At 38.4% G+C, this 17,485-nt stretch overlaps 1 protein-coding gene across 2 annotated transcripts in view; it reads right to left on the minus strand.

Moving 5' to 3' along the window:
* The window catches only part of HERC6 (HECT and RLD domain containing E3 ubiquitin protein ligase family member 6), a 52,918-nt gene that overhangs the window by 3,060 nt on the left and 32,373 nt on the right, over window positions 1-17,485 (minus strand). For both annotated transcript variants that reach the window (XM_087863999.1, XM_045791709.2), the window contains exons 13-20: window positions 15,331-15,473; window positions 12,320-12,430; window positions 11,897-12,004; window positions 8,570-8,728; window positions 5,587-5,730; window positions 3,897-4,063; window positions 1,772-1,838; window positions 644-714 (exon numbers count right to left, since the gene is read on the minus strand). In XM_087863999.1, coding sequence (XP_087720125.1) covers window positions 644-714; window positions 1,772-1,838; window positions 3,897-4,063; window positions 5,587-5,730; window positions 8,570-8,728; window positions 11,897-12,004; window positions 12,320-12,430; window positions 15,331-15,473 — 970 coding nt within the window. The remainder of the gene's footprint in view (window positions 1-643; window positions 715-1,771; window positions 1,839-3,896; window positions 4,064-5,586; window positions 5,731-8,569; window positions 8,729-11,896; window positions 12,005-12,319; window positions 12,431-15,330; window positions 15,474-17,485) is intronic.

Here is a 17,485-nt window from a genome sequence, read left to right on the forward strand (position 1 = left end):
CCTCTGACCCCCTTCTGCCATTCCCTAGAACCAGCGGTGTGCTGGTAAATGGTTAACAACCAGTTCTCTAAAGAGAAGAAGATGGAAGGGAACCCTCATTTGCAGCATTTGCCGGTTCTGTGGTGTAAATATTCCCACCGTTGCTGATTTCATGCTACTAATAGCTTAATAATAAACTCTCAACATTTTTGAAAATTTAACAATCAGCTCTCACAAGCGGATGCAGTCTGGCTCCAGTGTAACACTACTGTAAATCTCTTAATTAACTTTTGTCACAGTGCTCATCCTTATCTGACGTCACTTGACATAATTATTTATTTATATATGGTCCTTCTGCCCCACTGGAATTTAAGCTCCAGGTTTTGTCTGTCCGTTTCATGTCTGTATCTCTGGCACCCAGAACAGGATCTGGTACAGAGAAAGGGCTCAAAAATAATTGTTAAATGAATAATTAGTGAAAAGTTCTGCAAAGGGAATATTTAATCCTGATTCCTTTTCCCCCCTTCTCTTACCCTGTAACCTTTTTATCTTTCTCAGAGATAAAGAGCTAAAAAGATCATCTGAGAACCTAAAATACATGTATAAATTATAGTGATAACAAACATGTGTATTCATAGCAGATGTTCTAAGTCTCAAAACTTACTTGTTGGTTTGGTCCACAGGTACAGAGATCCCATTTGGAATTAAATTGACATCTTTTTTGTCCCAGGATATCTGTAACCAAAATGTATTCAGGTACCAAAAATGAAAAAAAGTCTGAATAATGCAACTGCAGGGGCCACGGGCAGGTTGCCCCATGATGGGCCACTCTTGCATGAAGATTATTTCTGAGTTGAAAGCAATCAAAAGCCAGCAGAATCAGAAAAAAAGAAAACAAAACTTTAAGACCCTCCAGCAGATTCAGGAAAAGCTCTTTACTTCCCCCTCAATTGTCTAAAAATAATTTAGATAGAGGACCTGCTCCAGGAAGAGAGCTATCACCACTGGAAACTACAGAATACTCTGAACTAGACATGGTGGACAGAGAGGAACCTAGCAAGGCCCATTTGATAAAGTCCTCTCTGTCCCATTGTTTCTGAGTGTCCCAGCGAACATTTGTTTACCAAACATTTGCTCTTTTTCATCTTCCTGTAACTTGCATTTCTTCCCTCTGAAGTCCCAGGCCCCTACCCCCTTTCTCCTTAGTTCAGAATGACAGACATACCTCATTTTGCCTGTCTTCGGAATTTCCATGTCTGTGTGGATTCTTTATACATACAAAATTAAATTTGATTTTCCCCTGTTAATCTTTGTCAGGTCAATCTGATTCTTAGTCCAACCAAAAGGACTTTGAAAGAATAAACTCTTCCTCCCCAACACAACCACAATACCATTATTGCAGTACATTCTTCCCTATAACTATAAATAACTGGGAACTAAATAATTATTTATGGAGTTCAGCCTTTTAAATACATATAAAAATTAAAAAGCCTACCCTAGCATATGTTGTATATAGTCTTAAGCATTTAGTGGTTTACATTGTTCACACTGATTGCATAATTGCTGTATTTTCACTTTCTTTGAGTATATAAACATAAGGTATCAAAGAAGGAGCAGGTGGGAGGAAAGTCATACAATACAGAAGTATTAATATGCTTCAGAAAAGGAATCCCAAGGGGTCAGGATGGAAAATATTTTTAAAAAGGAATCCCATATTTAAGGTAATATAATAAAAATTATTCTAAAGAACAGATGAAAGCTAAACTATAATCTGGCTTGCATTGGTACTCACAGAAAAATATATGTCAAGTTCTTCTCCAATGTCATCAGCTTCATTATTTAGAACTTCTTGCAAACTCCTGATGAAAATTTTCATTTAAAAAGTTATATTTAATTAAAATAATAAAAAGTTGTATTTCTTGATCTTCTAAAATTTCAAAAATAATAAATGTTCAGTGGAAAAAATCTTGGACAATATAGAAGTGTATAAAATGCCACGTAAATGTCCTTACCTTCCCACTCCATCTTCCTAGAGTTAACTTCTTTTTACAGTTTGGTTGGGCCACTGCTAATACATAGACACTGCTGTGTCTTGATGGAAATTACAGAAAGGAGCCCCTCCTGTAGACTGGTGATTTCCAATCAGGGATGATTTTGTCCCCTAGAGGACATTCGGCAAAACCTGGAGACATCTTTGGTTGTTACAGTTAGGGGGAAGGTCGCTACTGGCATCTAGTGGGTAGCAGCCCATTAGCTGTGAAACATCCTACAGTGCCCTGATCAGCCTTCCACAACAAAGAATTATCTAGCCCCAAATCTCAGTGTTGCCAAGGTTGAGAAACCCTGTTCTCTGGACTGCCAGGGCAACAGTGTAAATCTAGGCAGTTTATTCTCATACTAATAGTACCTGAGAAGAGAATCCTTTACCCCAGTCTGTTGCCAACTCTGTATTTTATGAAAAGCTTTTTAACATTTGTCAGTCTGGGGGTGCCTGGGTGGCTCAGCAGTTAAGCGTCTGCCTTTGGCCCAGAGCGTGATCCCAGGGTCCTGGCATCGAGCCCCACATCGGGCTCCCTGCTCTGCTGGGAGCCTGCTTCTTCCTCCCCCACTCCCCCAGCTTGTGTTCCCTCTCTCGCTGGCTGTCTCTCTCTGTCAAATAAATAAATAAAATCTTAAAAAAAAATTGTCAGTCTGTAAGCGGAAAAAGGACATCTCATTTTCATTTATATTTCCTCAAGTACTAGTAATGTTGAGCATATTTTCATTTTTTGATTAGCCATATATATATATACACACACACATACACACACACACACCCCCTCAGCCATATGTATATTTACACATCAGCCATACTAATCCTTTGTCTATCATATATGTTGCTAATATTTTCCTCACAGTATATAGTTTGCCTTTTAAGTTAGAACAAGTATTTTTCACTACTTAAAAAATAAAGTTGATGACATGCTGATATATTTAAATAAATTATATGAGGGGCACCTGGGTGGCTCAGTTGGTTAAGTATTGGCCTTTAGCTTGATTTCGGGGTCCTGGGATCAAACCCCACATCTGGCTTCCTACTCCACGGGGGGATCTGCTTCTTCCTCTCCCTCTGCCTGCTGCTCCCCCTGCTTGTGCTCTTTCCCTCTCCGTTTAAAAATTATTTAATTGGGGCACCTGGGTGGCTCAGTCGTTAAGCATCTGCTTTCAGCTCAGGTCGTGATCCCAGCATTCTGGGATGGAGCCCCACGTCAGGCTCCCTGCTCACCGGGAAGCCTGCTTCTCCCTCTCCCACTCCCCCTGCTTGCGTTCCTGCTCTCGCTGCCCCTCTCCCTCTGTCAAATAAATATTTTTTTTAATTATTTAATTAATTAAATGACTAAATATGATTTATTAAAATAAATATAGCATGCATGATTCTCATTAAAAATATTGTGCATTGTTTCCAGGGCACCTGGGTGGCTCAGTGGTTAAGCATCCTACTCTTAATTTCAGCTCAGGTCATGACCTCAGTGTCATGGGATTGAGCCCCACATTGGACTCTGGGCTGAGTGTGGAGTCTGCTTGGATTTCTCTTTCTCCCTCTCCCTCTGCCCCTCCACCTGTGCTCTCTGTCTCTCTCTCTAAATGAATAGATAAAATCTTTCAAAAAAAAAAATTGTGTACTGTTTCCATCTAGATGAATTCAAGATACTAGGCCAGAGCTCTGTTTGTTGTGGGTTGATAATTAGAAGAGCGTTTGGCTTTTCTTTATTTTTGAAGGCATACTTTATTATAAGTCAGGCTAAAATTCAAATTCATTAAGAGTATATACATTTATTGAAATTGAAGACCTTGTCTTTGTATGTATGTGTGTGATTAACATCATTTGTTCCTGAATAACTGAGACTTAACTGTAGTTCTGGAAAAACATTACTTACTTCCCCAGAAGAGGACTGAGTTCTTTTAAATCTTGCAATGATGGCTTTTGGTCCAGAAGCTTCTTAAACAGAGCCAGTGGAAAAGGAAGGTTGGCAACATTTGAGTTGTTTAGAGAGAGTCCACACAGTATCCCAAAAAGGAAATATCTCTTCTTCTCAAATTTAGGCTGGAAAAGGAGAAGAAAAAAATCCCTAATGTATTAGAAGTAATCAATAGTCCAAAAGGATAATTAGATTAGTAGAAATTGGTTTTGGGTCCCTTTTCTAAAAGTCACAAATTAGAAACTAAGTGGGCTTCAGGAAAATAAAGTTTGAGGTTCTTACGTAGGCTTTAATACAACTTAAATTTCTTCCATAAGTTAAAATACAAATTAACAGTTCAGAATATTAAATAAATGAATTTACTTTTTGTTACCGACAGCATATCTGGAATAAAACAAACAAACAAACTCAGATAGCCCTGTAAGCCAAGGTTAATTCTATAGTCTTTGCCTTCAAATTCATGTAGAAAAAAGCCACTGCAGAAGGAAGAGTACACTTTATCTGCACTTCCATTGTGCATGAGGCATGTCGTGTGTGTAGGATGAGTATGTCCCCTTCGGTAACACCGCCCTCAGCCTCGCTGTGCTGACAGGGACAAGCGTATGGGTCAGGGAAGGTGACTGATGTTGTTGACCGTGAAGGTGGGTGGAAGGAAGAAGGAAAGAGTCCTGATGAAACGGGCTTCACTCTTCTCTCTGCACTTTGTAGTCCCAGATGAGGGAAAACACTGGCCACATCTTGCCAGACCATCACTACAGTGCAGCCAAGAGACCACTAGCCTGAAAATCCTAAATACATTTTTAAAAAATATTTTATTTATTTATTTATTTATTTGTTTGTTTGTTTGTCAGAGAGAGAGAACACAAGCAGGGGGAGTGGCAGGCAAAAGGAGAAACAGGATCCCCGCTGACAGGGAACCCAATGCGGGACTCGGTCCCAGGACCCTGGGATCATGACCTGAGCCGAGGGTAGACACTAACCCAACTGAGCCACCCAGGCATCCCTCTAAATGCATTTTTAACATTTATCCTCACAATCGCTGTAAGTAAATAGGGCAAGTAGATTGAGGCTATTACCTAAGTGGCCCAAAGTCATTCACCTGCTGACAGCAAGGCTAGCCCTGGAATAGAAATCTTAGAATTGATAGAAAATTCTAGGAAATTCAAACTTCTCCATAATGACAGAAATCATATCAGTGGTCGGTGTGGGCATGGGGCAGGAAGTGGGTAAAGGGTGGGAATAGAACAGGGTATGAGGAACTTTGGGGGAATGATGAATATGTTCATTATTTTGATTGTGGTGATAGTTTCAATGGGTATATGTGTAATCACAACTTAACCAAATTGGACACCTGACGTGTAGGTCATCGTACTACACTTCATAAAAGCTGTTTAAAAATTTAACATGCAGAGAAGTACCTGCGGATCTTACAGAATACATGCTCTGATCTGGGGTGGGGCCTGAGATTCTGCTTTTCTCATAGCCCCCAAGTGCTGCCAGAGCTGCTGTTCTATTGTTCTGTGGACCTTACCTTGAGGGGCAAGGCTCTCTGTATGACCTGGTTTTACATTATTATTATGGTTTTCATGTTGCAGTATATGGTATACTTTTTCTGTTCTGAAAAACTGTAAGAAAATAAAAGACTTACACTGACAGGAAACCACATGTAGGAACCCTCTTCAGGATATATGAACATTCCATATTCTGTCTTGGTCATCTCTTCAAATATACAGTAGAAGAACTCGGATATTACCCCGTACCCCCCAGAATGAATTTCTTTAATAAATTCAGTCTGAGGAAAAAGAACACATTCACAGGCTCAGATTTAAAATACAATGCGTTGATCTTTGGGGAAAAGTTTCAAACCTCCCACAGTCATCAGGATTCCTGGAATCCCATACCCCTTCAATCCCACACCTCACTGCAATCTGTTCTCCCTCAGTTTCCTGCTGAGCAGTGGATGCCCCCCCTGCTCATTGTCAGCTTGGTGTGTGTGAGTGAGTCCTTTCCACTGCCACACGAACCAAGTGAAGAGGGATTCTAGCAAGACTCAGCATTCACCAATTATGTTGACCAGAGTCTTGAACCACATTTTGATGTGCTTCAGGTCCTTGGTTCTTCTGTCTTACTATCTATCTTCATCTCATCATTCAGACTTTACAACTTTGGCTCCAGTCAACAGCTATTTGGCTTCTCCTGCCTCTTCCCTCATTAGAACTTCTGATAAACTACCCTCCCAGTCCCCCTGGCTTTAGCACCTCTGAAGGAACCATCAGAGCAGACTGCCCATAGCTCTTGTGTGGGAAGTCATTATGAACTGTCCTTTTCTTTTTCTTTCTTCAGTTCTACTATTATTTACTTTTTAATTTAATTTTATTTTTTTAAAGATTTTAGTTTTAAGGAATCTGTACACCCAACATGGGGCTCAAACTCACAACCCTGAGATCAAGAGTTGCATGCTCTACCAACTGACTGAGCCAGCCAGGAGCCCCTTATTTATTTTTTTAAAATATTTTTGAAAAAAATTATTATTTTTTTTACAATATTTCCAAGTTAAACACTATTCACACTGAACATGTATGGTAGCTTAACCAACCCAAGTATGAAGTTTGAGAAGCCAAAACTGTTCTAGATTTGTTAAAAGTTATACTGCAGGAACTGTCCTTCTCTAAAATCTACCGTGGGTCTTTGTGGCCAGTACTATCCCAGTTTTCCTCCTACCTCTCTAACTACTTTCTACTTCCTTTCCTGGCCAATTTCTTTTTATCTTTTTATTTACTTATTTTTAAAGATTTTGTTTTTATTCATTATTTTTTAGAGAGAGAGAGAGCACAGGGGGGGAAGGGCAGAGGGAGAGGAGAAAGAGTCCTAAGCAGACTCCCTGCTTAGTGTGGAGCCCAATGCGGGGCTTGTTCCCATGACCCTGAGATCACAACTGAGCCAAAATGAAGAGTTGGATGCATAACCAGCTTTTTATTTATTTTTTTTAATATAAGCATCACTAAGCCCCACTAAGCATTCTCTTTCCCCTTTGCCTGGAAGATCTTATCTCTGCCACCGATCACCTGACTCCTTGGCCATAGACCATCATCTCATCTCCAAGGGCCCATCTTTACATTCCATCTTGATATCCCAATAACAAATTAGTTTACTTCCACTTTTCCAATTTCTGCTCACTTAAACCAGCAAGTCTGCCTTCACTGTGGTCAGGACCCACACATAATTTGCTTTGACAACCTTGCCTTGTTCAGAGTCTATATTTTGATTGGATCTACCTTGAAGTTCACCTTCCTATCTCTTTGTCATCTCCTGTGGGCAGAATAATTTTCTATTGATTTCCTCATAATCAAGATTTAAAAGAAAGTAGATACAGAAGGAAATATACAACTACAAATTCTGGCTTATAAAATAGTTTGTTTTCCATTTAGTCCCAGGGTGGGAAATATCCCTCTTTTGCCTGAGCCCAACCTCTAGGTTCTGGTTTCTTATCTGAGAACCTTGGCTTATAAAATAGTTTGTTTTCCATTTAGTCCCAGGGTGGGAAATATCCCTCTTTTGCCTGAGCCCAACCTCTAGGTTCTGGTTTCTTATCTGAGAACCTAAGTCTCCCTCTCATGGCTGTTGTCAGGAAAATCCTCTCCCTTCTGGACAGAGTCCAGCTTTTACCTAAAGAGTTACTCATTATTCTATGGCCTCAATAGGGCAAATGACCTGAGATAAACATAGTAAACACCCTACAGGTACCCACAAAAGATAAAGTGAAAGATGACTAGGATTAGAACTAATATAGGGGATACTCTATGACTAAAACTAGAGCTAAAATGTAGGAACACTATCTTCTACCTGCTGCTTGTTGATTGCATTAATAGCCCAAATGCTTTACCCTCCTTGATCCATGTCTGTTGCGTGTGACTTTGTAGTTGCTCTCATTAAAGAGGCTGAGTATATTTCATCATCCCTTGACTTGGGTTCAGCCACGCAACTTGCTTTGACTAAAGCCATGTTAGTTGTGTGATTGGACTTGCTATCTTATACCTTTGGCGCTGCAGTGAGAAGAACATGCTTGCCGGTCCCAGGAAGATGAAAAGCACAGGAAGCAGAGCCAAACTGCCCCAGCCAAGCTTAATCTAGCCTAGATCAGCCAGTTCCTAGCCAACTCCCAAACATGTAAACGAGTGCAGACAAAAAACTACAAATCCACCCAAGTGAATTCAATCTAAATTAGCAGATCCTTGGCTGAATTTCAGATCTCTATAGTAATTTATTGTCATTTTAAGTCATTAAGCTTTGGGATGGTTCATTATGCAGCAGTTTTGTAGCCATAGGTAATGAATAGTTTACACATAATCCCAATACTCAATTAAACATCCCATAGCTTTTCTCTAAAGGGTAAGCAAGGAATTATTATTTTTTACTTATTAAGTAATCTCTTTGCCCAGTGTGAGGCTCGATCCCACAACCTCAAGATCAAGAGTCACGTGCTCTACCAACTAAGCCAGCCAGGCACCCTAGAATTCTTGAAACCATACAGCTGATAACTATAGTTGTGAAAGCAGGCTCTTCCTTTGCTATATTGTATAAATGTTTCCCTTTCACATTAGTAAAAATGTCCAAAGAGACTTTTACTTTACCACTAAGCTTTTACAGAGGTCGGTGTCTTTAACTTGGCTTAACTGACGCAGAGCATCTTCAATTAGGTGACTTCGTCTGACTCTAAGTGTAAATAGAGGGGATTCATTGTATTGCAGAATCACTTGCCCCGAATCCAGGTATACTTTCTGTTTTAAGTCCTAAAAAAAGAAATAGTTTAGGAATCTCATAGGAACCCTGGGAAGTGTTTACTATTTCAAATAAATGTAGTCTGCATAGCATACGCTTAAGCCTACTATTGCTATATATACTCAGATTGTAATTATTTGAGCAAAAAGGGCATCATATCTATACTGCACTATGGAAGATAAGGAGATCACAGAATCTGTGAAACCATGCCATCTAGTTATTATATACAGGGGACTAGTCACCATGGAGGTACAGCTAAGTAATTACAAGCTATCTCACTTGTAGTAAAAATGATCGTTAAAGGCAATAGTGGTATTCAATACACTGAGACATTCATCCACCATCAGTCTTAAGGTGCAGAGTTTTAGCACATTAAGCCTCAAGAATATAAGGGTAGTTTAGGAGCTCAAGGATGATGTTAAACGTAGGAAAAAGATCAGAGGAAAGACTTGCTCAGAGAAGATCCACTGTTGTTCAAATAAGTGTGATCCATCTACCTGATTTGAGGGGAGCGCCCTAAAAATATGCCACTGGCGGCCTCACTTTTCACTTTGCTCTCAGTCACCCTACACATACTTCCATTTAGCTTTTCTGACTTTTCAACATTTCCTTACACTCTAGTCCGGATCTCATTTCTGCTGAACCCCCTCAGATTAGAAATCCAGTGTTGGACTTGCTAGCCTTGCTTTGAACTTTAACACTTCTCCAGGGTTTCTGCTATATCCTAACAACAAAAAGGAGTATTAGGACTCATAAACCAAAATAGCTCTCTTTGGGACCTGTCCCACAAATAGTGACAACAAGACAGGTGGATAATAGCTATTCTGTTCCAGGTTTCCAGGGTGGGTGTGGTTGCCCATAGAGCACTCTACAAGCATCTCAGAGAAGCGTGCATGTGACTCTGGGCTTGGGAAAGCCTGTCCTGGATCTCTGCCACTACTATATCCTGAGAAATTATATGTGATTCCACTAGATTCTTGTTTTTCCCGAAGATGTTAATTGTAAAGAAGTTCCAGGTTTGTAGGGAGATGGAACAGGTGCCATTTTTGGTCCTTCCTGATTATAGTTCATCTCCTCTGGTGGCCCAGGAGTCTACAACTCTGGGACACTTCAGCAATACTGACTGCTGAGCAACATGACCCGGGGCTCAGAGTGACAGGGAGTGGCCAGCAACATCTTCCACTGACAATAGCAGGGAGAGCTACATGTGGCCTGCTGTAGCCCCAACCTAGAATTAGGCAGGAAACCTGCATTTTATCTTATTTTCCAGTTCCTCTACTCTGATTCTCCATGTATTTGTTTCTCCTTTCTACATTTATGCATGTGAATTGAGAATATAGTTTGGAGTTTACAGTTTTGACTATGCCCATCATCTCTCCTTTGGAGGTCAGGATTGTGGAGTCTCCTTTCCAGTTTCACCCATGACAGCTACAACTGAGAGTTTTCCTCTACTCAAACCTTTCCCGATCTATCATGATATGCAGTCTGCCTGGTTCCACCTTACACACAGCCCTCACTAACCCCTCACTAAGAGTATATCTGCTACACAGAACATTGCTGTAGAAGAAATACCACAGAGGGAAGGACTTGTTTAAAGGAAACATAATTTCTCCTGTTACCAGGGATGTTAGGAAAACTTAAAAGGAGGTGGCTGGGAAACAAAAGAAGAGATGACCCATTCAAATCTTGTAAACATGTCGATGACAGACACTAATAATAGTAACAAGAGGGAGAGTCTTTATCTATGGAATGCTTTTAGGAGGATGTACTTTGTCCATCTAGGTTGCTTAATATAAATAAAGCTGGAATTTATGGATTTATGGGGCATGAATCATTGGGAAATGTCACATAAGCTGCATAATTAATAGAGTATCAAGGAAATGTTTTATAATTGAAGTGGCTCCTTTTCTGCATGTGATGTCCCAAATTTTTCCATGTTTCACCTAGATGGCCTGTATCCTTTAAATTATTAAGAAAAATAATGGGTATGATGACTTCTGATTCCCATGAGTTTTTAAAGTATAAATAGATAATAGGAACCTTTTCTGAGGAATAACCTAGACAGGCTTCAGCAATTAAAACATGTTTAGAAAATCTTTAGCATAATGTCTGGGAGTGGGGTGAGCGCTCAAATACGTAACTGAGAACTAACGTTGATGGTGGCAAGAGAGATGAAATAGCATGTAAATGTTATGTGGGAATAATACGACTACCTGAAAAGAAGCAGAAGGAAAAGAGTAAATGGAAAACAGAATAAACTCACCGACTGACTCATAGGCATTATCTGAGAATAAAAAAAAATCCAATGGAGCTTACATATCTAGCTCCAAGCTCTTAAGCAGATACAAAATCCAAACACTAAGATCACTATAGTAACTAAAACTCGATAGAGGAGGAGAGGGATGGGAGAGAGAGAAAGCAGTTACTAGATCATTTCAGTATTTGCTCATAGAAGGAAAACAATGGATATTATCTAAAGAAAGTGAGAACTCAGACATTATATAATAACGAGAAAAGCAAATTAAAATTAAGACAAAATATCATGATTAACCTGTTGAATTGGAAAAGAGCAGAAAGCTTGGTAACACTGCATTGATTATAGTGTGTACATTGCTGGTAGTAACGTAAATTAGTACAACGTCTATGTACAGTGATTTAGCAACATTTAATAATTAAAGAGAAAGGATTAAGCATCATTCTACTTTCCTATATGAATGTAACCAAATGGCCCTGGTTGATGAGGAAAAGTTCTTTACAGAATTCAGTTAATAACTTTGGAAGGAATGATAAGATTAGAAATAACGCCATTTTGCAAACCTCAACCAAAACAATGGATAGAATTATTAAATACAACGTTGATGGGAAGCATTACAACAGAAGAATCATATGATCACCACCCAAACCCACTGATGAATCTCAGCATGAATAAGAGTGAAACAACCAGAAACAACGCATTGAAGTATAGAGAGGTGAAAGGAAATTGGGCCTGGAATTTGCTTTAAAATACTTCAGCTAAAATAGTACTAACCATAAAACCAACAAAAGTGATCAATGGGGAAATTGTGGCAAAATGTTGATTTTGACTGGAACTTTGTGATGGGGCTCATTACACCATTATCTCTATTTTGGGTATGTTTGTGACTTTGCATAATAAAAAAAAAAAAGTAGAGCATACATACCAGCATTTTCAAACGGGACTCAGCTTGTAATAATAGAATTTTGGATAGCAAATTAAAAATAAATGGAAAATCACTGAAAGTAAAGGGACTGGGCTTTTCTGCAGGTATCTAAAAAGTAACAAGAGATAATAGTTTTAATAATCCAAAGGAAAAAAACTTCATTCCTTTACCTCATTACTTTAAATTGTTTCCCTCTATACTTTTTGCAGTCTGTTTTTAAGAATTCAAATTACCTAGAAAAACTTTCTAAGGAAATACATTTGTGAGTGAAAATGTTTTTAGTTTTCAGTGATCATCTAATTTAGCAATTCAGCATTGCAATGAAGAAATGTTTAAATCTTGATTTATCAATGAGATACCTAGCTACTAATGTGTCCTCCTATAAAGTATGGAAATTTTCAGAAATAAAAATGTTACTCTTACCAGGTTGTTATCCCTGAAGAACAATCTTGGCCATTCATAGGGGTGCAACAAATTGGAGAATTCATTTATGTTGAAAGTATTTTCTGGTAGTCGACAGTTAGCTGTGTTTACCTTAAAGAAAACATGACTTGTGAATTTTATTTTCTATTAATAAATGATTCAATCTATTATATATGTGGCTTATTATATAGATAATTAGAAAAGAGCTCTATAAACCCAATGCATTTGTCATTGATAAAATAGAGTTCTATAAAGCTTCCATTTTTTGATCTATAATTTATCCAAGTTTCATAAATACTGTAAAAGATAATAGATGTTGGCAGTGGAGATTAGTAAACCAGTTCTTAGGGCACAGATTTACTGGAGACAATTTCTAGATCTTGGAAATAAAAGCACCATAAAAATCCAAGGTACTTTTGACAAATTTAGCCCCTTCTCCATTAATTAATGAATATTAATTTAGCACATACTATGTCAGGTGTGGAATAAAACATAAGCTATAAATTCTCCTTGCTGACACACAGGTTACTGTCTAGTATAGTAATTGGCAAACTCTTTCTTAAATCCGAACAGTAAATATTTGTGCTTGGGACCATACAGTCTCTGGTGCAACTATTCAGCCCTGCCATTTTGAAGCAGAAAACAGCCTTTCACAATATGTAAACAAGGGAGTGTGGATGTGTTCCAATAAAACTTTAATAACAAAAACATGAGGCTGCCCATGAGCATAGATTACCAGCCCATGACTCAGGACCTAATAGGTAAAAACAAGTAATCAGGCATCAAGGATATAGTTTCTGATTGGAGAAGGACTTGAGGGGTTCAAGAAGGTTTCCCAGAGGAAGAAATTCTGGAAAGTCAATGATCTATATAAGCCTCTATCGAAGAGCCATATGCACCCCAATGTTCATAGCAGCAATGTCCACAATAGCTAAATCGTGGAAGGAGCCGAGATGCCCTTCAACAGATGACTGGATTAAGAAGTTGTGGTCCATATATACAATGGAATATTACTCAGCTATCAGAAAGAACGAGTTCTCAACATTTGCTACAACATGGACGGCACTGGAGGAGATAATGCTAAGTGAAATAAGTCAAGCAGAGAAAGACAACTATCATATGATGTCTCTCATCTATGGAACATAAGAACTAGGATGATCGGTAGGGGAAGAAAGGGATAAAGAAGGGGGGGTAATCAGAAGGGGGAATGAAACATGAGAGACTATGGACTATGAGAAACAAACTGAGGGCCTCAGAGGGGAGGGGGGTGGGGGAATGGGATAGACCGGTGATGGGTAGTAAGGAGGGCACGTATTGCATGGTGCACTGGGTGTTATACACAACTAATGAATCATCGAGCCTTACATCGGAAACCGGGGATGTACTGTATGGTGACTAACATAATATAATAAAAAATCATTTAAAAAAAATAAATAAAATAAATAAATAAGCCTCTATCAAATCAAATTAATCCAAAAGACACAAGGCAGGAAATAAAGAATCTAAGAATATAAATTAAGAAAGTAAAATGAAAACACAACCTATGAAATGGGGGGAAATATTTGCAAATTATACACTTGATAAGGAATTACTATCTAAAATATATATAGAACACATGCCACTGAGCAAACAAAATAAAAACATCTGATTTAAAAATGGGCAGAGAAACTGGATAGATGTTTTTCCAGAGAAGACATACAGATAGCCAACAGGTACATGAAAAGATGCTCAACATCCCTAATCATCAGGGAAATGCAACCCAAAGCTACACAATGAGATATCACCTCATACTTGTTAGAATATCATCAGAAAGACAAGAGATAAGTGTTGGCAAGGATATAGAGAAAAGGGAGCCCTTGTACACTCGGGGGTGTTAATTGGTGCAGCCACTATGAAAAACAGTATGGAGGTTCCTCAAGAAATTAAAAATAGAACCAGCATATGATCCAGCAATCCCACTTCTGGGTATATTCAAAAAAATATTCATCTGAATAAATATATTCATTTCAATGGAAATGAAGTCACTGTCTCAAAGAGATATCTGCACCCCCATGTTCAATGCAGCATTTTGTACAAAAGCCAAGACAGGGAAACAACTTAAGCATCCTGGATAAAGAAGATGCATATATACCCTAAATATTATTCGGCCTTGAGACAGAAGGAAATCTTGCTATTTGTGACAACATGGGTGGAATGTACTTGAAGGACATTATTCTAAGTGAAATAAGTCAGACAGAGAAAGAAAAATATGTATGCATGAGCTGAACTCAGAAACACAAAAGTAGAATGGTGGTTTTCAGAGGCTGGGGGATGGGGGATTCGGGAGATATTGGTGAAAGAGTACAGATTTCCAGTTATAAAATGAGTCAGTGTACCAAGTAAGTATAAGTGTATCAAAGCAATGTGTTGCACACCTTAAACTCACACAATGTTATATGACAATTATATCTGAATAAAGCTAGGTAAAAAGAAATATACAACTTTAGAAATATCAGTGCATTAACATTTCTGAAAAGCACTAACTTTTGTACATAGTATTTTCTCTTACTGGAATTGATATTTTGTGGTGAAATTGCTTTTGGTTGCATTTAGCAATTTATAAAATCATCTTATCTTAGCTAATTACTTTTAATTGAACAATACTAATTTAATTCTGCTCTTTTATTTAAAACGCTCTGGCTCCTCCCTCTCCCCCAACAATCATTAGGTTTATTGGTATGCTAACTTTAAATTACTTCTAGATTATGTCGTGTACTCTACTGAAAATGCTGACTCATTCTCATTTTTGAGTATTTGTGGATCTAATATATATTATATAAAATATGTAATACATATAAAACGTGTAGTCAATGACTAGAGTCTAGCCAGTCAGCAAAACAAGCAAAAATTTGATTTACTAAGGACTGAATGAAACATTTTCTTTCTGTTTTAGAAACAAAAGACTCCAATTGGCAAAAACCTAAGAGATTTTGAGTAAAATGGTGTATATATCCCCTCAGAGGAACCCTTACCTTATGTACTTCTTTCATCATTCTTAGAAGAGTTTTAAGATGGCTGTTTTCAATCCCGTGATACAACTGAGAGATAATGGCAGTTTTAAGCATCTGGACCAGTTTGTTGAGAGAAGATTCTTGCAAAGATGCCCAACACTGCTCTGAGGGGTATAAAATCAGCCATGAGAAATATGCACCCTCCAAAAAAAATCCCCGTTTCTACTGGGTTCTTTAATGTATGAAACAGATAATAGTTTCCATTTCTGATGACAAAACCTATAAAATATCTTGTCTCACGATATCATCCTAGACATTTATTACTCACAAATGTGAAAAAAATGTTTTTCCCTGATTAAGTATCATTGGAATTAAAAGCTCAAATTTAAGATTCTGAAGAAATTTGCTGATAGCTCCTATTAATACCTGACTACTTGACTGAGTTCATGATTTTCAAACTGAAAATTCCATAGAGTATCTAAAAGTCTGAAAACATACATAAGAACACACACAAACACACACATACACACATACAATGTCATCAAGGACATTTTCTTTCTTTCTTTCTTTTTTTTTTAAGATTTTATTTATTTGACAGAGAGTGAAAGAGAGCCAGAGAGCACAAGCAGGGGAAGCAGCAGAGGGAGCAGGAGAAGCAGGCTCCCCACTGAGCAGGGAGCCCGCTGCAGGGCTCAATCCAGGACCCTAAGATCATGGGCCGATGCTGTCATATTTGTTGATGAAGTATAAACTGGTACATCCTTTATCAGGGCTGTCCTGTTGCACTGCATGCGATTTACTTAGACTACAATGTGAATGGTGACCACTTAAAGTTCTGTGGAGGGTCATTGGGCAACATGTCTCAAAATTTTAAATGCACATACAATTTGATCCACTAATTTTGCTTTCTGGAATTTTCCCTGTGTAAATTTATATACATATAAAGAAATGCATGTTAGCGCTATTATAATAGCAAAAACTTAGAAACAGCTATTTGTAGTATATCCTCCCAATAGAATACTAATAAGCCATTAAATAGAACCAGGCAGTTCCTGTAACAGAACAAACATATCTTTGCAATATACTGTTGAGTGGGAAAAAGGAAGTTGCCAAAAAATGTGAAGGGTGTGCTACCACTAAAAAAAGAAAAAAAGAAAGACAGTATGTCTCTATTTTTTTTAAATACATATCTTTCAAAGTTTACACAAAAAACCATGATATCTGATGGTTTGAAAACCAAACTCTGATATCAAAGCCATTCTGTAACTGCTTTCTGGGAAGGGAACTATATTTCATTATATATATGCTTTGTACCTTTAAAGCTTTGGACCTTGAACATTAGCTTAAAACTGTAAAAGGAGGGGCACCTGGGTGGCACAGCGGTTAAGCGTCTGCTTTCGGCTCGGGGCGTGATCCCGGCGTTCTGGGATCGAGCCCCACATCGGGCTCCTCTGCTATGAGCCTGCTTCTTCCTCTCCCTCTCCCCCTGCTTGTGTTCCCTCTCTCGCTGGCTGTCTCTATCTCTGTCGAATAAATAAATAAAATAAAATCTTTAAAAAAAAAAAAAACTGTAAAAGGAAATTCCATAGTATTGAATAAAATAAATAAGAACAGAAAGTTTAACATTTTTTTTGTTTTTTTTTTAAGATTTTATTTATTTATTTGACAGACAGAGACAGCCAGCAAGAGAGGGAACACAAGCAGGGGGAGTGGGAGAGGAAGAAGAAGGCTCCCAGTGGAGGAGCCCGATGCAGGGCTCGATCCCAAGACCCTGGGATCACGCCCTGAGTTGAGGGCAGACACTTAACGACTGACCCACCCAGGCGCCCCTAACATTTGTTTTTTATCACTGATCTGTTGCGGAGGAACTACCCTTCAAGTTTCTTTTGGCTGGTCTAAGAATTAAATTGATATGAGACAGATTAACAGAAAATCAAATTTAATTTTGTATGTATAAGGGCTCTAGAAGAATATGAGGCCCAGAGGCAGTCAGGCAATTGAGGCTTACGCTTATATGCCATGCAGAGTTAAGGAGAAGAGGGTCGGAGTCTGAGTCTTCAAAAGGAAGGAAGACAATTCACAGGAAGATGAAAAAGAGTAAATGTTTGGTAAACAAATGTTTGCTGGGCCATTCGGAAACAGTGGAATACAGAGAGGAATTTTAACAGACTTTGCT

The sequence above is a fragment of the Ursus americanus genome, chromosome 8 (assembly GCF_024610735.1).
Source record: "Ursus americanus isolate L20-20 chromosome 8, mUrsAme1.1.p, whole genome shotgun sequence".
Classification (NCBI taxonomy): domain Eukaryota; kingdom Metazoa; phylum Chordata; class Mammalia; order Carnivora; family Ursidae; genus Ursus; species Ursus americanus.